The sequence below is a fragment of the Saitoella complicata genome (genome assembly GCF_001661265.1).
Source record: "Saitoella complicata NRRL Y-17804 unplaced genomic scaffold SAICOscaffold_7, whole genome shotgun sequence".
NCBI classification, from domain to species: Eukaryota; Fungi; Ascomycota; class Saitoellomycetes; order Saitoellales; family Saitoellaceae; genus Saitoella; species Saitoella complicata.
The window spans coordinates 300,255-319,936 of NW_017566998.1; the positions used below are offsets into that span (position 1 = coordinate 300,255).

A 19,682-nucleotide genomic window follows, 5' to 3' on the forward strand; every position below is an offset into this window, starting at 1 on the left:
GCTTTGACATTTGGTGTTTCTGTTTGGGTCACTGGCTGTGGGCAATTTGGGATATGAGAGGAGTTTTGTCTAGGGACATTCAATGTAATGGTAATTCGCACGATCTCCCGCCAAGATGGCATCGGTGAAGACGCGTAGAAAGGACTGACCAGGATCTCTCGTAAAATTGGCAAAAATAAGAATCCCAGAGTTCTCTGTCGTGCCTGCCCTTGCACTGGTTTCTCTCCCTGCAACTCGGCAGCGTCCTGCTTGGCAATTCAGGTTGCCCGCGTCACAAATACTCCATCCTCGGGCACCAGGATCAAGAACGATTGAGGAAACGAACTGATACCCGTTTGTTCTGTCGATCCGTAATCTGACAGACTCTACCTCCATCTTCACCACATCCAGCATGAAACGATTCCCTACCGAAGATGCTATCTGCGTGATCCACATTGCTACGACCTGTGATGAGCATGGTGTCTGTGTTACTAAAGATTCTGCCGAGGTGATTGAGGTTGCTTGGCTCCTTTTGGATGCCAAGACGTTGGAGGAGCTTCACAGAGAGAGTGTGCTTGTACGACCGGTGAACACCCCGATCACCGAGTTCTGCAGTATGTTACCATTCTCCCCCAACAATTACGTTCAGTGCCTAACAATGGATTCCATTAACAGCTAGTCTTACTACTCTTACTTGGGAGCATGTTCGCAATGCCGGAAGCTTCCGTGACTTCGTTCACCGCTTCGACGCATTCGCTCAGGAATACCTCTTCTCTCAGAACCTTGACTTCAGTTTCGCAACTTTGGACGCATGGGATATGCGTGTCCAGATCCCTCGTGAGGCTCGTGACAAGGCTGTCGCTCTTCCTCCATACCTTCAGCACTCCCGTGTTTACGACTTGAGAACCGAATATACCCGCTGGCAGGCTCACCACCCAGAAGCTCTGCCCTTCGGACCCTCTTCCTTGCCAAACATTTGCGCTGCCTTGGAGGTCGAGATGGTCCGTGCTTCTCAACCACCAATGCACCACCCTCACCCCTTCTACCCTCACGCACTGGCGACCACCCCCCGTCGTGCCATGGAGGAATGCTTAACCCTTACCCGCGTCTTGCGTGCCCTCATCAAGAAGTCAGAGCCATCTGAGACCCACGTCGACGTGCTTACCCGTCCTTTGGATGCTCGTGCGGATGTGAAGGCTTTCTTGCAGGAGCGTTCAAATGTCTTGCACATGGCCGGTTTGGCCCACGACACGACCCAGTCTGAATTGGAGAGCTGGTTCACCCAGCACGGTGGCAGACCGATCGCTTTCTGGACTTTGCGTACTCCAGACCACCACAAGCCAACCGGCACTGGATTTGCCGTGTTCTCCTCGCACGAGGAGGCAGCTGAGAGTTTGGGTATGAACGGTCGTGCTCTTGGTGACCGTGCGATCGAGGTGTCGCCCAGCAGCAGCAGGGTTCTCGACAAGGCCGCAGAGATTCTCACTCCATTCCCACCCAGCAAGAACCGCCCCAGGCCTGGAGACTGGACTTGCCCGTCCTGCGGTTTCAGCAACTTCCAGCGTCGTACCGCCTGTTTCCGCTGTTCCTTCCCCGCCGTTACTGCCGCGCCCGCGGACCCTCTCCTTGGTTACGGCTTCGCTCCTCCTCCTCCTTCCATGCCTGGAATGCCTCCTAGCCAGGCTTTGGGCCATTTGGCTGGTCACCCTCTTGTCATGCGTGCTCCTCCGCCGAGCGGCAGTGTCCCTTTCCGCGCAGGCGACTGGAAGTGCGGCGCTGAAGGTTGCGGTTATCACAACTTTGCCAAGAACGTGACTTGCTTACGTTGTGGATCCAGCAGGGTGGGTGCTTCTATCATTGCTGACCCTGGTCTTGGACCTGCCGGTCTTATGATGCCTCCTCTTCCTGGACCTCATGATGGCTTGCACACTCCTTTCGGCGTTCCCCCTCCGTTTGCACAGCTTCAACAGCAGCATGCGCTTGCTGCCGCGCAGCACCTCGGCCCTGGTTTCCCTCACGGAAACCACGTCGGAGGCCCTGGAGGACTTCGAGGCCCGCCGCTGGGCGGTGCTGGCCTCCCCCCTCAGGCTCATTTGCACCACCACCAACAACAGCTGTTGAACGGCAATGCCTCTTTCCTTGCCGGTAACCTTGGAAGATTGACTTTGGATGAGCACGATGACCAGGCTGGGGGAGCTATGAACGGAAACATGAGCCGTCACACTCCCAGACCTCAGGCTGACGGAATGTAAGTTGAAGATTGATGGATATTTGAATTCAAAAATTGTTTTTAGTTAAGGGAGGCATGGGAAATTCTACGGATATGGTGCTTTCGGCAGGATATGTGCGGAGCATGATGCATTGTTGGTGTTGGAGGTAGATACGTGGTCCGGTCGGTGTCCTTCTCAAAGTGAACGAAGGAACCTATTTCGCTGTACTTGGCGATTAAAATTTGGTGACTAGATTGAACTCTTTTCTTGGTCTACTTGTAGATCAATCAACCATATATGATTACCTTTACTTTTGCCTCTTGTAGATCTTGCCCAAAAATGCATCCAGAACCTGACCCTTAAATCCTCGCGACTCGTCGACAGAGCTGATGTCCTTGCGCAACTTCTCGACGGTCTTCTCCTCATAAGCTTCGTAATCTCCCTTTACGTTAAGCTCGTCGAAGACAGCCTTGACGCGGGCCTCGCAAGCAGAGTCCTTGCGACCATAGTTCTCGTCCAAAACCTTACGCTGCTCAGGCGATGCCGTCTGCAAAGCCTTGTTGATCAACCAACCGCATTTGTTGTCCAGGATATCCGTTCCAATCTTTCCAGTAACAGCCGGGTCACCGTAGCAGTCAAGGAAGTCGTCCTGAACCTGAAAGTACTCTCCCAAGGGAATAAGGACATCGTGAGCCTGCTTCAGGTCCTTCTCGTCGGAGATACCTGCCATGTACATGGCAAGGGCGACAGGGAGGTAGAAGGAGTAGAAAGCAGTCTTGTAGATGACGATGAAGGAGTGCTTCTGCAGGGAGAACTTGGACAAGTCAACGACGTGCTCGTCGGCGGTGATCAAGTCGAGAAGCTGACCCAGCTCGGTCTGGAAAGTAACATCGTGGAAGAGCTCCAAGAGGTCGACGTAGTAAGATTCCTGTCTGAAGTGCTTCTTGAGGAGGAAGAAGATGGCAGACTCGAGCATGAAGGAGTCGTTGATGGCAATGTTACCAACTCCGGGAACAAGGTACCAACACGGCTGTCCACGCCGGGTCTTCGACTGGTCCATGATGTCATCGGCGACCAAGAAGAACGCCTGCAAGAGCTCAACACACCAGCCGAGCAAAGCGGCCCTCTTATAGGTCTCACGGTCGAGGGGCTTTCCGCCAGTCAAGATTTGGTAGGTATCGACGACGGAAAGACCGCGGTTGAGCTTACCGCCCATAGTGTTGTGCATCAAGTTCTGTATTTCGCGTTAACTACACGTTGCGAAACAGGTTGATCGTGGATTACCTTCTCATACCACTCAATGGCCTCGGAGGGCATGTTGATTGAGCGAAGGTGCGCCAACAACTCCTCGACAAGCTCGGGGAAAACATCCTCAAATTGCTGTAAAGAGCATCAGCGACGGCAGTTGAAACATCCTTGATCGTCCGCACCTTCTTCGCCTCCGCCTTTGATGCCATTCTTTGCGATATTCGAAGTTCAAGAGGTATCAGACCCGCGATTCCCGAGCATCTACCAACGGCCGTAGGTTAAAGTTACGCTAGCCGACTTCGGCAACAGAAACAAGGTAACGTAGAAAAACTCTGAGGGTACCGTTGGTACATTCTAGGTGATCATGATTAAAGATCTATATCGCCTTGACCGGAGAGAAAATCAATGAAACCTGATTTCGATCCATATCCGATTCTGACGCACTCCACTCTTGGGGACATGCGTGTCATATACAGACATAAAGGATAAAAATACTGACAAAATTGATAATGATGACCAAAACCCCAAAAAACTCCATTTGCGCACTCTTTTTGTAGACCTCCAAATCGTACATAAATATGAGGACTCTTTTGGTGAGCCTCTGTTTGTATAAGTGCCGACGCAGTGTCCGGTCTCTTTGTCTCGTCGTTCACGACCACACTCTTCACCTCCAAATCAGCAGCTTAATCCCATCCCTGATCCTTAACTCGTGCCCTGACACCCTTGTCCTTTCCTTCCAAACCACCCTAGACAAACCATCAGCAACATATCACACCTCGATGCTATGATAACCTACCTCAACAACCAACCGGTCGGTCTGGAACATCTGACTGATTGCAGCCTGCCTCTTCATCATCTTCAAGTCATTTTCCCCCTGCTGCAGCGCCTTATCTCTTGCCTCACCAAAGAGTTCACGATTTGCACGGAAGGCATCCTTTGTGCGGCGGAGGGCATAGGAGCGGAAGTTGTAGGCGGATAAGGAGGAGGCAGCACGGAGGAGCGCGCGGTAGAGGGGGACTGGTTGGACGAGCTTGGTCATTGTGAGTTGGAGATTCTTGGTGTAACAAAACAACCTTGGAGGGATGAAGTCGCCCCAGCTGTCCTCGTACCCGTGCCGCTCCCCTGCACCGACACCCGCCACACCGTAACGTAGACACGACGAATTGCCGTACGCGGAAAAGGCAACTGGTGCAGCCCATGAGACTTCCTCTGGCCTACGACGACGCTTCGACGTACACTGAAGATCTCCATGCCTTCGTAGAGGATCCTCTATTCAAGCTTTTATCTGGCGGCATTCACATCCTCGACTTCTTCATCTTAAATCTGTGGCAGTCTCTACCACCGGAATGGATCACATATTTTAAGGCGACGGACTGCAGCGCTGTCCTGAAAGATCTTATCGAGGGTGGAAATGGTGAGTCAATGTTCCTTTGATAATTCAATAGCCTGCTGACGCAGTGGTAGTGCCTACTCAACCGGATTCGCTCACGATTTTCTTGAACCGCGTTCGGGCATTGTCGATACCAAGAGATCATGAATCACGGGAAACAATCAAAATCCCAATCGGACTCGCAGTCGGCATGAAGCCTAAGAAGAAGCATGAGGTAGAATATCTCAGCGCCATTGTTGCTGAGCTTGCGGAGGGCATGAACATCAAGAATGTCATCGACCTCGGCGCTGGCCAGGGTTACCTGAGCAGAACGCTCGCCAACAACTACGGTCTAAACGTACTAGCGATCGACAGCAACGAGGATCAAACTGATGGAGGGAAATACTTCGATTCCCGCGCCAAGGTGAAGAATGGATCCGTGCAACACTTCTCGAGGAGAATCGAAGATAGTGACCTCTCTGCGGCGTTTGATGCCTGGCACCCAGAGTCAGCTACGAAAGACTGCATCGTCATTGGTTTACACGCATGTGGAAGTCTAACCGAGAATACTATTCGGATGCTGGTGGACAATGAGAATGTTCGAGCATGTTGTGTGGTTGGCTGTTGCTACAACCTCATTCAGACAAAAGTCGATGGACATGAGGATGGTTTCCCAATATCAAAGAAGTTAAGTGATCTGGGGGTGAATTTCAACCTCACAACTCGCATGACTGGGTACGTACTATGCTCCAAGTGCACGAGTCTGGAGCGTGGGACTAAACCGTACTGGGCCAGATGTCAAGCTCCTGCAACATGGACAGAGGAAACCAGTTCGAACTTTTACCGCCGCCATTTCTTCCGTGCGCTTTTTCAGAAGGTACTATCCCTATACCGGTTGTTATCCCTGAATAGGCATTGACATGGCATAGCTTATTGTCGACAAGTGTCTAGCAGAAGCAGGGAAACCTTTGCTCATCGGATCGCTTCGAAAACATTGTTATGTCGATTTCACTGCATACGTTCAAGCAGCTCTCAACAAATTGAAGATGCCGCCGCAGTGTATCACGGATGATGAGGCAAAGCAATATTTTGAGGAGTACAAGGACAAGGAGGATCAAATCAAGATCGTATGGACGTGAGTAGCCCAAAGTCATTCATCAACTATTTTTTGCTAACCTGGTCTACGTAGGCTCTCGGCTGTGCTTGCGCCAGTAATTGAGAGCGTCATCGTCATGGACAGATATTGGTTTCTGAAAGAGAACAATCTGAGTACAGCCGACATCGTTCCCGGCTTTGATTATAACCTCTCCCCGAGAAACCTGATTGTTGTCGGTGCAAAATAAACTAGGTGTTAGACAATATAATAGAATTGATGAATATGTCGCCGAATAGATGTAAACCGGAACGCCTGTTCCCATAACCTGGTCTCAATCACTGGTATCCGAAACGTCCATACTTTCCTCCATATCAGCAGCTTCAGAATCGTAGCCTTCACTAGTAGGTGGTGCAAACTAGCCTGCAGAGTTTGCACTTTGATTCATATAGGCCAAGGCACATGAGCTCTCAGGGTGATTGCCTTCACCACCAAAAGAGACGTCGCACGCCGCAAAACATCACTGCTATAGGGTCTGTAATAACGTTCAAAGGTTGGTATTATAAGTTAGCAAAATGCAATAACCAGTACGCCGTCCCGTTCCAATGCCTTGCCAGTGCATGATGTATGTAAAAAATCCCAAAAACGCCCCGTTCCAAGCAAAATCAATGTGCAATGTTCGTTGTTCATGAGGTCTTAGGCCTCACCTCGTCGCCCGCCTGTGCTCCTTGCCCTCCCTCCTCAGATGAGAGGGGATGGGAAAGAAAGATCTTCTCCTCGTACTCTTTCGCCTTCCTCGTCAGCCAAATACCTAACCCTGCGAAGGGCACTGGGACTGCCGAGACTGCTAAAGGAACTGCATATTCCATCCCAGACTTTTGCAAGGTCAGGTTGTCGCGATTCGCCGGAACTACAGAACTGGTTAGAGTCAGCAATGGCGGGTCTTGCGCAAGTTCACAAGTAACAAACCTTAATGGTTTGCGCGAACCATCTTCGTAAGCAGTTTGTGCGTCAGAAACTGATTTGGGCCTTTCGCCTGACTGTTTGAGAGCAGACTCCTGATTTGTTGTTGATGTTCTCGGTGTCTCCTCGGCTACGGGCGAGCGGCGAGTAGGTCGTTCGGGAGACACAAATGGCGACAGGGAGTCGATAGCAAGATTCGAGTCGTCCGACAGCGCATCAAAGCGAGTCTCCTGACCAGCTTCGCCGATTGTTGCCGAACGGACATCTTCGAAAATGGTAAGAGCCATTCTTCGTGCGGTTCTCAACACATCCGGCTGAAGTGTGTTCAACTGAGGTATTAAGGGTGAAGTAGCGGCAGGACGTTGGTTGACGTCCGATGAAAAATGTTCCTCTTTGACTCGTTGGATCTGCTCCCTGGCCCACTGGTTCTGCAATCGCTTCAACTTCTGCTCCTCCCGCTGCAGCTCTTCCTTCAACTCCAACACCCGACGTTCTTGTGCTGCGAGCAACAGCAGTGTATCTGCTGGTTCATCTTCTTCCACCTCAATTTCAAGGCCTGCAGGCTGCTCCACCGGTGAAGGGAAAGCACCGTATGTAAACACGGGTGATTGTGCGGGACTGGGTGTAGGCGGTGGTCCAACTCGTCCCGGGAGTTGTAACGACAGACGCCGTCTTCGATGACTAGGCCGTGCCCGTGGATTAGGATTCTGATGCTCATGTTGTCTCTGCTGAACAAGCATCAATGGTCGTGTCCATGTGGCCGTTCGGTTCGATTCTGGTCGTTGAGCTGCAGCAGTCATAGCCTTTTCTCGGGCCCTCTCATAAGCGGGCGTCCTAGCTTCGCTCGCCATGTCGAGACCATGTATTACAATGGAGTTTGTAGGGGCTTCAACTGGTCCTCGGCGATATAGGTTCGGGGGTCTTTGTTCTCGGGTTTGTTTTGATGTGGTCTACGGCTGAGGCTTCCTCGGGAATACCGGTATGCGCGCCCAAGGACTGCAACAGATCCTCGCAAGCAGATACGCCGTTTATGAATGAATTACGATGGGAATTGCTTTGACAAGTCATATTCGGCTTTCGAAATTCTACGATTGCAATATCATCATAGGAGGCCTTGGTTCTTCAGATCGTTGTAGACCTTCTCCGACATGACATTTCCTTCGTCGTCCTCCATCTCGACAGCAGCATCCTTCTTCATATCCACGTCGCGTCTTTCGGTCTTCAGCTTGGCCCACACTATCAGGTTCAAGTTAGCATACGTATTGCGGGCAGTGAAAGACGCGGTGACTTACAAGCAGTGGCATCGGCGATGCTCGTAATCTCCTTGAAGAGATGCGACGCCGGAATTCCCAGACATCGGAGACCATACACATGGCGACCCTCCATAAAGTGACGCTCATACTCTTTTCTTCCTCGGTATACATGCCCTCCACAAATTTCACATGAATATTCTACGCCAAGTCCATGAAGCTTGTAAAGCCAGTACGGGATAGGTTTACCATCCCAGCCCAGTGGCAACTTCAGAGGGTTGTAGATACGTTCCTCGTCATCTGAATCGTCATCCTTGTCTTCCGCTCCTTCCACGGCTCCTTCGTCTACTGCATCGAGCTCTGCTCGTCGTTCGGTATCCGTCAGGGACTGTTTTCTTTCCACATTGGTTTTCGTGTCCTGTCTTTGCTTCATTAAAATCTCTGAGAGTTTCGCCACGATGTACTCTCTTTCCGCAATGGCACGATGTTTCGTGTCGCGGGGCTTGCTGGGAGTCTTCGCAGCCTCTCCCGCGACGTTTCCGTCGCCTCTTGCCCCAGCCGCCTTCTTGTGCTTCTTGCTGTTCAGATGTGCGTCGTACACCGTCTGCTTAGAATAGTACTTTTCGCAAGCGTCACAATAAATGCCTTCACTTGTAGCCGCTGCTGGCGCCGTTGGATCATCTTTCCATGCTGGTAATGTTCCTTCCTCCCATTCACGGGCAAAGTCGTCCGATATCTTTGCAAGTACTTTCTCGTGATTCTCGAGAGGTTTTACTCGCTTGAAGAATGATGCGAGGTAATCCTTCAATGCGCCGACGTATTTGAAGTAGGAATCCGTCTTGTTTTGTCGCGGTACAATCGTGAAGTCGTCGTAGATGTCGAGGTAGCGAAGGTATGGCGTAGGTTTTATTCCTTTCAAATTGACGTACTCCTCGTGAAGTGTGTACAAGTCGAAGAAGCGGCCGTTTCCTTCCTCTCCCGAGAATAGCCTGTCCACCTCCGACTCCTCAAACTCATCTCGCGAACGCTTCCTCAGCTGCTGCTCGAGATCTTCGGCAGTCTCATTCGGGTATTTCCGATGGAAGTCTTTGACATCCTTTAATTGCTTGTAGAACTCTGCGAATGGGTCTGGACCCGACAGTGCTTCGACCTCTTTGGCGTGTGCGCCGTCCGCGTCTGCGTAGGCATCAATAAGGGATTGACTTGACTGCTTTATTCTGCCCAGCAGGTCGGCAACCTGGTGTTCGTTTGCTAGCCGACCACGCACAGTCCGAGGGTTCTCGGCGAGCCTGTCAACAATTGCCTGCTCGAAGCGCTCGATACTCTCATGTGCTCCCCGTGTACGCTCCAGTAGGGTTTCCATTATCTGTGAAGGCGTGAAATGCGATGCGATACTCCGGACGTGATGGAGATCAATCCTCCAATGTCAACGTTACCAGTGCCTTCGACTGCTGCTGCCTACGCGTGCAGCCCCTGCTGTGAGGGACGGGCCCCCTCAGAAACAGTTCGAAAAACACAAGGAACACAAAGCAATGTGCAAAAAGTCCCGATCTAATTCCGTCTCTTCGGCATTGGACATGGCATCACGATCTTCACCCCTCCAACCAGCCCCCCCGCGACCGCCCAGCCATGCAATCGCGCACGGACCAGCCTCCAAAAAGCACTGGTATGGCCAAACAAGGAAATTCGCGTACGAACAACCTCCCCGAAATTAGAGATCCTTACCAGTTACCAGCCGACCTTTCTCCCATTACGATCGGCCATCATGGTGGCAAATTCCAGTATAACCTTCTGCTCTGCCGCATTTCCGTCGACTTCTCCACAACCAGTCACTCATTCGTTCAGCTTTTGCCCTTCGTCGTTCTTTTCAACAGGCAATACCACCGCCATTCACACTCATTCTACCATTCAGTTCTATCAACAGCCGGTCTGATTCTTCATTTTTCAGCTTCACATTACAACTCCTCACCTTTACACACAACTAGCTGAACAATGTCGACCATCTCAGCTCTCGCAACTCACTCTCAGCGCTTCCAAGGCAGCGCAAAGCTTGGCCGGTCCAACAGTCGCCTCATCCGCTCACACACAATGGCCGCCGAAAAACGAGTCACATTCACCGAATCCAACACCGTTACCACCAAAACCCCCGTCCGCTCTACCAGAAGTTTAGCTCGCCGCGGATCAGTCCGTACAGCGGGCTTCAACCGCCCACCCAAGACTGGACAAGTCAAGCGCGCTGGAGCGATTAGACGTGGACACCGAAGAGCGTTGTCGAACCACAAGGATGCGCGTGATCTTTTCGATTTCTGCGATATTCCGGAGGAGGAGGAGGAGAAGGGGGGTGCTTTGCGGAATGTCCTCGATACACTCGCTGATGAGAGGGGTGTTATGTCTACTGAAGTGAAGGTGCCCGACGCCCTCATGTTCATGACTTGTCTCTCTGCGAACAAGGATGGTTCGCAGGTCGCTGTCGGTAGTGGATCCAAGTCCCAAAACCTGTTCATTTACGCACCTATGGCGAGTTCGGGTCCTAATCCTCCTACCATGGTTCACAAGCAAACGCTGACTATGCCCTCGCCTGTGTACGCATTGGACTGGGCTCCAAGTGCTGTCCCCCGAGGAGAAGGAATGGAGCATCCCCTCCTCGTTGGAAGCAAGGACGGCATGGTTCACCTCGTCGGTGTGAGAGCCGGAGAATCTGGGCGTATCATTCGCCGCTTTAACCACAAAGCTCATGTAGAGATCCCTGCTTCGGCATCATCACGGATCACGTCGCTCGGGTTTTTGCCGACCGATAACCAGACGTTTCTCAGTCTTTATCACTCCCACATGTTCCTGTGGGATATCAAGCAATCCAGCCAGTCCATCGCCTACGGTCGCTTGTCTACCAACGCGCTCACTTGCGCAGCGGGTTCTCCTCTTACACCAGGACTTATCGCTGTCGGTGGTACTTCTGTCGGCCAACGCGGTATCAAACTCATTGACACCCGCGCGGACTGGAGGCACGCAACTGGGCTTTCCTCCGCCCATGACGGACCTGTGCGTAGCGTTTCCTGGTCGCCGTTTGTGGGCAGCTGGCTTGCTACTGGTGGTGATGATGGTGTCGTTCGTGTTTGGGATATCAGAAATTTGAAAGAGACAGAGCCTGTTACCTGCCTGGCAGGACAGTCCAGCGGCGTTGAGAAGGCACGAAAGAACCATAGCCTTTCACGACTTTCGACTAACAGTCTCTCTAGATTTCTTGGTCGATGAAAACTCGTACCGCCTTGACAACCGCCTCCGCAGATCGCATCGTGCGTACCTGGGACTTCTCCGAATCCCTCTGCTCATCCACCTCGAGAACGCAACAGCCATCAGCGTTTGAGCAGTCCGAGGCGTATGTGTGGCTTCCAGAACATGCTCGTCGCGCAGCATTGAAACGGAAGGCGTTGTTTTATGATTTGCATGGGCTTGAGCAGCCTGGGGATGGAAACCTCGATGGGGCACATCAGAGGGTGTCGCAGGAGTGTAAGAGTGCTATCGCCGGATGTAAGTTTGACGAGCCCGAGAACGTCTTGGCTAAGCTAATGCGCTATACAGTAACATCGCTCTATCACAGCAGCGAAGGCGAGGCATATTTGAGCTTGGATACTATGGGGACATTGGCCTACAATGTCATGAACTAATCATGAGTCTCTGCTTTTTTAGGCCATTATTATCGGTTAGCGGGCGTTCTTGGGATTTGCAATTGCTTTGATTATCAATACATCTATCATTTTCAGAAATGTTCAGGACTTCCACGGTATACTCTCAGTTGCAATATACTGCTGTGTGCAAAATTCTTGACGCGGCGCATTTTACCGCCTATCTGCGCGGGGATAGTTTCATGAACCCCCCCATCTTCATAGACAAGGCTTGGGAGGGCGATTTTAGGGTAGACGTCGATAGATCAAACTCTTAGGAATTGATAGATGTCCTCGAAACGCGTGTAGTACCGGTTCTCATAGAGTTGCGACATTATGAAGGATTTCCGCCTGGGTGCATGATGTTGCATGATTATGCATGAAAACATCGAAAACATTCTCTGGACCCACAAACCTCAAAAACTGTTAGAATCAAAGAAACCACACGCAGAACATGTTCATCCAAGCTCCCTCTATCTCATGTGACCCAGAGCTGCATCCGTAGTGCCTTCCAGGGTCCGTTTCTTTCTTTTTCACTGAAAACACTTTTTCAGCATGAAGTGACTGAGGGAGGTCTTGTGGCCCAAAACCGGTGGCACGACGTGATTGCTAAGGATAGGTATGATCAGTTTGAACCCTTACTCGACCTCCGAGGCCTTTATCTATGTTGTTTTATGGGTTTTTGTCATATGGAGTTTGCGATTCGCGCGCACATGGGAAAATTACGTTAGGAATTTTGCACACAGCAGTAGTTTATGCATGCGCCCCTGCGCACGCCCTGTAATCCAAATCGCAAAAGAGTGACCATTTCATCCACCATGTCATCTATTCAGAGGCCCAGGCATGCGGGGGGGTGCGCACACGCGTTTTTCACCCTCCCTTCAATCCCATTCCGCCGTCCTGCTCCCGAGGATGCCCCTGAGCCTGAGCTACCCCTGCATCGAAGGTCTCGTACCCTCCAAGAGGACCTCTCTCCTCCCGCCGTTCTGCGTGCCTATCAAGAACAATTCAAGGTACTTACGGGCACCGCGAATTAACCCACAACGAGATTGAAGCTGATTCCAGTTAGATTCTGTGGTGAGATTCACCTCCCCCTCATTCGAACGGGTTGGCCCAAGCTTCATATCATAGGTCCAGGTGAATAATATAGCGTCATCTTCACTAAGACGCAAGGCTTGGAACCCTAACTCCCTCAACTGAACTCGAGCCAAATCCCAGACCTGGGCGATCTCGAAAGGGTTTTGATCATTCCACACCCCTAAATCTTCAAACCACACCCCCGCGCGCCGAAAATTGAGGAGATCAGAGCATAACAACCCCACAAAACAGCATTAAACTCAGCTGTAGGAGACAGAAATGGATCCTCCACCTGATGCCTCTTTCCCTACCCTGGAAGAGCTCAAGAATTATGCCCAGGCCTGGGCCAAGCCCCGTGGCTATGCCATTTCAACTGAGCGATCCAAACCCGGCAAAGTATGGCTAAAATGTACCCGTGGCGGCGAGTATAGAAATCGCCATAATCTTGACCGCACTTCCCGTCAGCGCAAATCAAACCACAAGGCCCAGGGCTGCCCTTTCAAGCTTGTTGGCAAGCTCTCTGGGATAACAGGAGATTGGGAGTTATCGACAAAGAACGGGGAGCACAACCATGAGCCCGTAATCGATCCCACGGCACTCCCCCAGCACAGGAAACTCACAGCCACCCAGATCAAAGACATTGAGAGGATGACGAAGGCAGGTGCGCTGCCTAGGACTATTGCCGTGGCCCTACGCGAGGACCCGGAGGGCAACCCAGACTTTTTGCGCCGCAACATCTACAACGCCAAGCGCGACCTTCGCGTCAAGAATCTTGCCGGGCGTACACCCATTGTTGCCTTGTTGGACAAACTCGAAGAAGAAGGCCTGCCTTTCCGGAAGAGGGTGGACAACGAAAATCGCATTACCAGCCTAATCTTCACCCACCCACAATCTGTCAGTTTCACGAAACGCTTTCGAAACGTCTTCGTCATGGATTGCACCTACAAAACCAACAAGTTTGAGATGCCCTTATGCATGCAAATGCTAAGGTATTCCCCACCGCCGCCAAATTGTTATGTCGTTGGCACATTGAGAAGAATGTGGTGACGAACTGCAAAAGTGCATTCCGCACTAAGGAGGAATGGGATGGTTTCTTCAATACCATGCAGGAGCTCATGAAAACCTTGACGGAGGAGAAGTTCGAGGAGAATCTCGCTGATTTGATGCGTGATTACGAGAGGTATGAGACTGTTACTTCATACGTCGAGACCCTTCTCCCCTACAAGACTTACTTTGTCTCCGCCTGGGTTGACCGTGTCACTCACCTCGGATCGTCAGTCTCTTCCCGTGCTGAAGGTGCTCACAAGTGTCTCAAAGGTCACATTGGAGTCAGCACAGGCAATCTCTTGACCGTCGTGGATCATTCCCGGGCATTCATGGAGGAACAACACAAGGAGATAATAGGGAAGATAGCCAACGAGAAGGTGAATGTTCCACCGACTTTGGGCGCTTTCTTCGCCGATATCAAGTACAAGGTTTCGGGCTTCGCATTGGGGTTGATTGAGGAGCAGTACATTCTCGCACGTCGTTCGCTCGCCACCAATTTCACCCTTGCAACCTGCCGTGGTTACCTGAAGAGGGTTTTTGGTTTACCCTGTGCGCATGCAATCACTGAAGCATTGGCCGACGACCGGGTCTTGACAATGCACGACATACACAAGCACTGGCATCTTGTCCTCGACGAGAACTACATTGAGGCACCCACATTGGACACAACTCAGGCTGGTGGAAACCTTCCCATGGGTGCTCCGGGGCATCAAAGGTTTTACGGGCCTCCTCCGGGCCCGCCTAGCAATTATTTTGGTCCATATGGACCTTGATGGAAGCGTGGGAGCGTCAGGAATTTATTCGTGTACATATTGCTACTGTAAATAATTTTATTCATCTTGTTTCTGCTCTGATCTCCTCAATTTTCGGCGCGCGGGGTGTGGTATGAAGAAACGGGGGTGTGGAATGATCAGGACCCATCTCGAAATCAATAACCGACGCCGGATTCAACTTCGCCTGGGTTCTTACAGCAACCTTGGTCTGCGGGATTGGCGATAGGTCGACTGGTGGAGTTGCTGGTCGTCAAACAAATCAAGTAAGTTTGTTTTATCATCCTATGTCGAAGAAACGCGTAATTTAACGCGTCTGTTAGGTGTACCTCCCTCGTCGCAGCAGGGCCGCAGAACCATCAATGCGCAAACGGTAGCCCAGCTCCCCACGGATGGACACCGCAACTCATCGAGAGATGATTACGAGGTTAAAAGACATGTACTTTTGCCTTCAGTGCGATCGGCAGTGCTTTGTGATCAATGGGATGCATCTGAGATTGATGGAGGAGGACATTGCGGCTTGGGCAGCAGGTATGGTAGGATAGACACCCATTGCAACCCTCCACAACCCTCCCAGAGGTTCGCCCTCGACAAATACTTCAATACAGACAATCCCAGCGCGGAAACGCCCCGCACAAACAACTCCAGCCCTTCGCCGTTTACCTTTATGCCCCAAGCTCCTGGGCTCCCTTTCCCTTACCCAATTCTCCCACCCATGTGGCCGATGGCACCTATGATGCAGCACACTGTTCAGCGTCAGCCGTCTCCAGGAGACCCGCGTTCAAGTACACCAATCGACGAAGATGCTGAAGGGTCCTTGCTCAGGGATTTCTTGGAGTACGTCAAGGCAAGCGCGCGCCTTCTGTGTTGAGGAACACTTTGCCAAGCTCACTGAAGCTGACTATGACGTCAAAATGCTCAAACATCTGTCATGGGAAGGCGCCAAATTCATGGGAATCACTCGAGGGAACTACGACCGCTTGCTGCACTACCGCAGGAAGTGGAAGCCCAGCAACGAGTAGGATAATAGAGTCGACCTCGGTGATCAAGATGGTACCACTCTCAGCTCTGGGAGATGTAAATTCATATAGTTATTTGTTTTCTCTTCAATCATCGGCCTCGAAGTTCTCCGTATGCAAGACCATGCAAGCTAATGCAGCCTTAAATCCCTGAATTCGGGGATCCCACGCTTTTCATGAGCTTATAACCCCCGCAAAAATGGTTGCAACGAAGTCGAAAAGGTCTTGTCTGAAAGCGCAAAACGCACTCTTTCAACCATTAGGATGTCAGCTCTCACATCCCTTTTTCCAGCGTGTGGCGTCAGTTGTGGCGCAGTTATGCACCCCACATCCCACAGCTCCCTTTTCGTGGTCATTCAGCGTGCAAGAACAACGGCCAGGAATTCAAGGGTAAGATTGTATTGTGAGCTGAAACTTAAGCTATCGATAGATAAGACCTAAAAAAAGCTGTGTGTGACTTCTGCGGAGATCCCAGCATGCTGGAACATGGACCTTGCTATCTCAGGCGTAATCGAGGACTTCGCGGTTTCCCAGTAAAAGTAGTAGGGATTCGTAATGATCTCAGTCGAATCCTTGCCATGTTTGCGCATATACTGCTTCATTATACCGAAGCATTCCTTAATGGGGTTCAGATCTGGCGAATACGGCGGTAAATAGATGCATTTTCGACCATGGTACGAGAGGATTTCTGCAATTCTGGGATCATGGTGAAAGCGCACATTGTCCATTACAATCACAGATCGAGGCCCTGGGAAGGGTGTTGTATTCGGGATGACCTCTTTCTCGATGAAGTCGTAAAATAGGTCCGCATTGTAAGCACCTTGGTAGATGTGCAGGGCCACGAATCCATCGACTGTAAGACCTGGGAGGATGGACCATCCGGGTGTACGTTTGAGGACTCTCGATACCCTGGCTTTTCTGCCCTTGGGAGCAAATCCATGGGTGCGCCGAGCGTTGGGTTCATTGACACCGGACTCGTCGAGATACATCAACTGCTCCGCAGAATAGTGTGACATGAGCATAGTATGATGCGCACGTAGTTCTTCGTTGCGCTGGGCGGCTGTTTCTTTCAACTAGTAGGCTGTCAGCCTCCAGTACATCCATGGATGGAGTATCAGCGTGCTGACCTTATGGTAGGTGTACTTGGTAAGTAACACGTCCAGTGCATCGACGTGCTCAAGAGCCGCACACGCGCCCGTCGCGTCTTCCTAAGTCAAAGAGTCCTTTAGGAGTTCAACACCACCTCAACCATGATATTTTACCCTCCATGATCCTGTTCGCTTCAGTCTGCAGTTTGCTTGATACTCTTGAGAAGCTAGAAACAAAGAAATGTTCGCCAAGGGACAAGCGACAATGGATGCAGAACTGTATCTCAAGTTTCTTTACACACCATGAGACGGACCTGTTCCATCCCGACGAAGACAAAACTTCCCTGACTGTTGCACTATTATCCTCCATATTTCCAGAACACCGACCGGATCGGGTGTACGGGTTCCAGGAGCGCATGCTCGCTGGAATCTTAGCAGAAGCCTTAGGACTACAGGGACAACGCAAGGACAACCTTAAAGCTTGGCGTCTTGGGCATCAGGGTGACCTGGGCCTCGCTCTGGCTGCCGTTTCATCAGAAATTGTACGTCTGCTATTCTTGTCACTACGCCCTACTGACGCGCATTTCAGAATTGCGGTGAATCGCATGGTCAACTTGATATCTTGGAGGTTGACAGGTTGTTCAGCAAACTTGCAGCTCGAAGCCGTTTCTCTGAGCCCAGCAGTGACGGCCAACGCTCCCCGACGAGTGGCACCAGCCGCCCTGCGGACCTGATACGTCCCATACTGGCCCGCATGGATGCATCCCAGGCCAAATGGCTGGTCCGGCTGCTCCTGAAGAACATGCTACCTCTGAAACTTCATATGCAGTGGGTAATGAAGCAGTTGCACTTCCTTTTACCTGAAGCGTACCATGTACAACATGACCTGCGCACTGCGTCCGTGTTTATACAGAAGCTGGAGATACGCAGGGTTCCACGGGCGGTCGAAGATTGGGAAATTGCAAGGCTGTATCGGTCGGAAGTGAGACATTTCATCATTCCGCAGATCAATATCCCCATTGCAATACCTGAAACGGCCAAAGCCCGGGGCTCGCGGCACGCTGTACAGCTCCTCACCGGGAAGCGATTCTGGTGTGAAACCAAGTATGATGGCGAAAGGATGCAAGTTCATGTCAGCCGAAGCAAGAGGAGGGGCGAATTGACCTTCCAGATCTTCAGCAAGTCTGGCCGGAACTCGACCGCTGATCGGTCGGGCGTTCATGCCGCTCTGCGACGAGCTTTGAGGATGGATTCAGGGCATGGCCGGCCATATGAGACGAGTGTCGTGGTTGAAGCAGAACTCTGCGTCTGGAATGAGAAAACAAGGACGATTCAGGAGTTTGACAAGGTTCGCAACTTCATGACGAGGGCAGGAAGGGAAATTGGTGTTTACGAAGACGTCGATCGTGAGAACGAACATTTGATCATGGTTTTCTTTGACTGCCTATGCCTGGACCATGTTTCGTTACTCGGAGATGCCTATGAACAGCGAAGGCGCGTACTGGATGATGTAGTGCAGGTCGAAGCCGGATGGTCCATGTTGGCGGAACGAGTGGAAATTGATCTCCGGGAAGACTTCGATACTGGGCTGAAACGCTTGCGACAAGAGTACGCTGCCGCCATTGAGAAACGACAGGAAGGCTTCATCCTCAAACCAGCGGGTTCGACGCGCTATTGGTCAAAGAACAATGGCTGGATCAAGCTGAAGAAGGACTTCATTGAAGGTTTAGGAGACACTGCAGATCTCACTATCGTTGGAGGTTGCTTCGATCCGAAAAGAGCAAAGGAAAGGAAAGTCAATTCCACCAAAATGTGCACGTCATTCCTCGTCGGTGCTCTAACCAACAAGATAGATGTAGAGAAAGGTGCCAAGCCATGCTTCCAGGTTCTTTGTAGCCTGTCGTACGACATACCAATGCCCTTGCTTGCCTCTCTTAACTCGCATTTTGAGCAACATCAAGAGAGGTTCACGAGCGTGACCACTTCGTTCTGTCAACTGATCATTCCCACGGATCTCCCGAAACCGGACATCGTGTATAAGGAGCCCCTCGTGGTTGCAATCAAGGGTGGAAGTTTCGTCAAGCCCTTTTCACACAACCTATATGTCCCCAGATGGCCAAGGTTGCAACAAATTCATTATGAAAGGGAGTTCACCGAAGCCTTGTCTGTGAATGAGTTACAAGAACTCGCAATTGAGGCTCTTGCACCAGCACCAGAATGGGAAGCGCAAGTGTGGGAAGATGCTCTGGAGATGAGAGATGAGATTCACGGAGCTGCAAACACCGTTTTGCCTCCGCGCGGTTCTGCCCTCCTCCGTGACATTCGAGAAGCCAAAGCAGTAGCCGCATCAAAAGCTGCAAATGCTTTAAACCTTGACGATCTGCTGGAGGTACGCACAGCCCCGGAGGTACTACTTGAGAAGAGACCGTTGAGACCCCTGGAGCGGAACGTTGCCCGTCGACCTGTCAAACGGCGGAAAACAAATGAATTGAATACAAGCGAACCGATGACCTACTTTGCCACACCTCTGAAAACCCCAGCGAAAGCCAGGGTACATCCAAATCTTGAGGAATCCTGGCTACACATTGCACAAACAAACCCTGCTTGTACGGTACAACTAGTTCGGGCGGCGAGTCTGTCTCTAACCAACATTTTGTGGAGCCTGGACGCCCTGATGGAAAGCTTTCAAGGGGCAGAGCTACGTGATGCTGTGCTGCTAGTTGACTCACGAAGTCGGAACGTGAAGGAGATACTGGGCCATGTGCAGAGATTGTTGAAGGACTGGAGAACACAAATCCACATATACGATTTTCGTCTTCTTCTCGACCGTGCGAACCCGACGGCCTTTGATGATCATCATGTATTTAGCAGTAATAACGGGTAAAAGGTGCGCGAAGCACACAACGG

At 51.3% G+C, this 19,682-nt stretch overlaps 10 protein-coding genes across 10 annotated transcripts; 5 read left to right on the top strand and 5 right to left on the bottom strand.

Annotated features, from left to right (window-relative positions):
• Positions 1-305: 305 nt before the first annotated feature.
• On the top strand, positions 306-2,284 carry SAICODRAFT_78427 (uncharacterized protein). The gene is made up of 2 exons (XM_019171114.1): positions 306-593; positions 655-2,284. The coding sequence occupies exons 1-2, from the start codon at positions 392-394 to the stop codon at positions 2,229-2,231; spliced, it is 1,779 nt and encodes a 592-aa protein (XP_019025286.1). The 5' UTR covers positions 306-391; the 3' UTR covers positions 2,232-2,284.
• On the bottom strand, positions 2,240-3,663 carry SAICODRAFT_90675 (farnesyl pyrophosphate synthase). Its single transcript, XM_019171712.1, has 3 exons — positions 3,620-3,663; positions 3,474-3,569; positions 2,240-3,423 (listed from the first exon to the last, which is right to left on the bottom strand). Exons 1-3 carry the CDS (start codon positions 3,644-3,646, stop codon positions 2,497-2,499), a joined length of 1,050 nt encoding a protein of 349 aa, XP_019025287.1. The 5' UTR covers positions 3,647-3,663; the 3' UTR covers positions 2,240-2,496.
• Positions 3,664-3,848: 185 nt separating this feature from the next.
• Positions 3,849-4,536, bottom strand: SAICODRAFT_29733 (uncharacterized protein). Its single transcript, XM_019167485.1, has 2 exons — positions 4,234-4,536; positions 3,849-4,183 (listed from the first exon to the last, which is right to left on the bottom strand). Exons 1-2 carry the CDS (start codon positions 4,474-4,476, stop codon positions 4,121-4,123), a joined length of 306 nt encoding a protein of 101 aa, XP_019025288.1. The 5' UTR covers positions 4,477-4,536; the 3' UTR covers positions 3,849-4,120.
• Positions 4,537-4,616: 80 nt separating this feature from the next.
• On the top strand, positions 4,617-6,196 carry SAICODRAFT_18254 (uncharacterized protein). Its single transcript, XM_019165926.1, has 4 exons — positions 4,617-4,851; positions 4,902-5,683; positions 5,736-5,941; positions 5,996-6,196. The coding sequence occupies exons 1-4, from the start codon at positions 4,635-4,637 to the stop codon at positions 6,147-6,149; spliced, it is 1,359 nt and encodes a 452-aa protein (XP_019025289.1). The 5' UTR covers positions 4,617-4,634; the 3' UTR covers positions 6,150-6,196.
• A 389-nt stretch (positions 6,197-6,585) lies between these two features.
• On the bottom strand, positions 6,586-7,713 carry SAICODRAFT_6468 (uncharacterized protein; the record flags this gene model as incomplete). Its single annotated transcript, XM_019170090.1, has 2 exons — positions 6,586-6,817; positions 6,869-7,713. The coding sequence occupies 2 exons, from the start codon at positions 7,711-7,713 to the stop codon at positions 6,586-6,588; spliced, it is 1,077 nt and encodes a 358-aa protein (XP_019025290.1).
• A 251-nt stretch (positions 7,714-7,964) lies between these two features.
• SAICODRAFT_64927 (uncharacterized protein) lies at positions 7,965-9,505 on the bottom strand (the record flags this gene model as incomplete). The annotated part of the gene is made up of 2 exons (XM_019170108.1): positions 8,155-9,505; positions 7,965-8,098 (listed from the first exon to the last, which is right to left on the bottom strand). The coding sequence occupies exons 1-2, from the start codon at positions 9,473-9,475 to the stop codon at positions 7,965-7,967; spliced, it is 1,455 nt and encodes a 484-aa protein (XP_019025291.1). The 5' UTR covers positions 9,476-9,505.
• A 695-nt stretch (positions 9,506-10,200) lies between these two features.
• SAICODRAFT_6470 (WD40 repeat-like protein) lies at positions 10,201-11,733 on the top strand (the record flags this gene model as incomplete). The annotated part of the gene is made up of 3 exons (XM_019170091.1): positions 10,201-11,289; positions 11,349-11,640; positions 11,711-11,733. The coding sequence occupies 3 exons, from the start codon at positions 10,201-10,203 to the stop codon at positions 11,731-11,733; spliced, it is 1,404 nt and encodes a 467-aa protein (XP_019025292.1).
• A 1,607-nt stretch (positions 11,734-13,340) lies between these two features.
• On the top strand, positions 13,341-13,670 carry SAICODRAFT_42963 (uncharacterized protein; the record flags this gene model as incomplete). Its single annotated transcript, XM_019168716.1, has 1 exon — positions 13,341-13,670. A coding segment is annotated over one exon (330 nt), but the record flags the coding sequence as incomplete, so codon positions are not given.
• A 2,697-nt stretch (positions 13,671-16,367) lies between these two features.
• SAICODRAFT_78436 (uncharacterized protein) lies at positions 16,368-16,890 on the bottom strand (the record flags this gene model as incomplete). The annotated part of the gene is made up of 1 exon (XM_019171116.1): positions 16,368-16,890. A coding segment is annotated over exon 1 (342 nt), but the record flags the coding sequence as incomplete, so codon positions are not given.
• Positions 16,891-17,044: 154 nt separating this feature from the next.
• SAICODRAFT_24485 (uncharacterized protein) lies at positions 17,045-19,659 on the top strand (the record flags this gene model as incomplete). Its single annotated transcript, XM_019166781.1, has 2 exons — positions 17,045-17,317; positions 17,365-19,659. 2 exons carry the CDS (start codon positions 17,045-17,047, stop codon positions 19,657-19,659), a joined length of 2,568 nt encoding a protein of 855 aa, XP_019025295.1.
• Positions 19,660-19,682: the final 23 nt, after the last annotated feature.

What these genes read in the sequence shown, in the direction of transcription:
- SAICODRAFT_18254 (XM_019165926.1), top strand. Translation starts at nt 4,635, where the DNA reads ATGAGACTTCCTCTGGCCTACGACGACGCTTCGACGTACACTGAAGAT. An exon ending in TCCGTGCGCTTTTTCAGAAG is followed by an intron (nt 5,684 to 5,735) that starts GTACTATCCCTA and finishes GACATGGCATAG; the next exon opens with CTTATTGTCGACAAGTGTCT. An exon ending in CAAATCAAGATCGTATGGAC is followed by an intron (nt 5,942 to 5,995) that starts GTGAGTAGCCCA and finishes TGGTCTACGTAG; the next exon opens with GCTCTCGGCTGTGCTTGCGC.
- SAICODRAFT_90675 (XM_019171712.1), bottom strand. Translation starts at nt 3,646, where the DNA reads ATGGCATCAAAGGCGGAGGCGAAGAAG. An exon ending in CAAAGGCGGAGGCGAAGAAG is followed by an intron (nt 3,570 to 3,619) that starts GTGCGGACGATC and finishes TGCTCTTTACAG; the next exon opens with CAATTTGAGGATGTTTTCCC. An exon ending in CCATTGAGTGGTATGAGAAG is followed by an intron (nt 3,424 to 3,473) that starts GTAATCCACGAT and finishes CGCGAAATACAG; the next exon opens with AACTTGATGCACAACACTAT.
- SAICODRAFT_78427 (XM_019171114.1), top strand. Translation starts at nt 392, where the DNA reads ATGAAACGATTCCCTACCGAAGATGCTATCTGCGTGATCCACATTGCT. An exon ending in CCCGATCACCGAGTTCTGCA is followed by an intron (nt 594 to 654) that starts GTATGTTACCAT and finishes TTCCATTAACAG; the next exon opens with CTAGTCTTACTACTCTTACT.
- SAICODRAFT_29733 (XM_019167485.1), bottom strand. Translation starts at nt 4,476, where the DNA reads ATGACCAAGCTCGTCCAACCAGTCCCCCTCTACCGCGCGCTCCTCCGT. An exon ending in CCGACCGGTTGGTTGTTGAG is followed by an intron (nt 4,184 to 4,233) that starts GTAGGTTATCAT and finishes TGGTTTGTCTAG; the next exon opens with GGTGGTTTGGAAGGAAAGGA.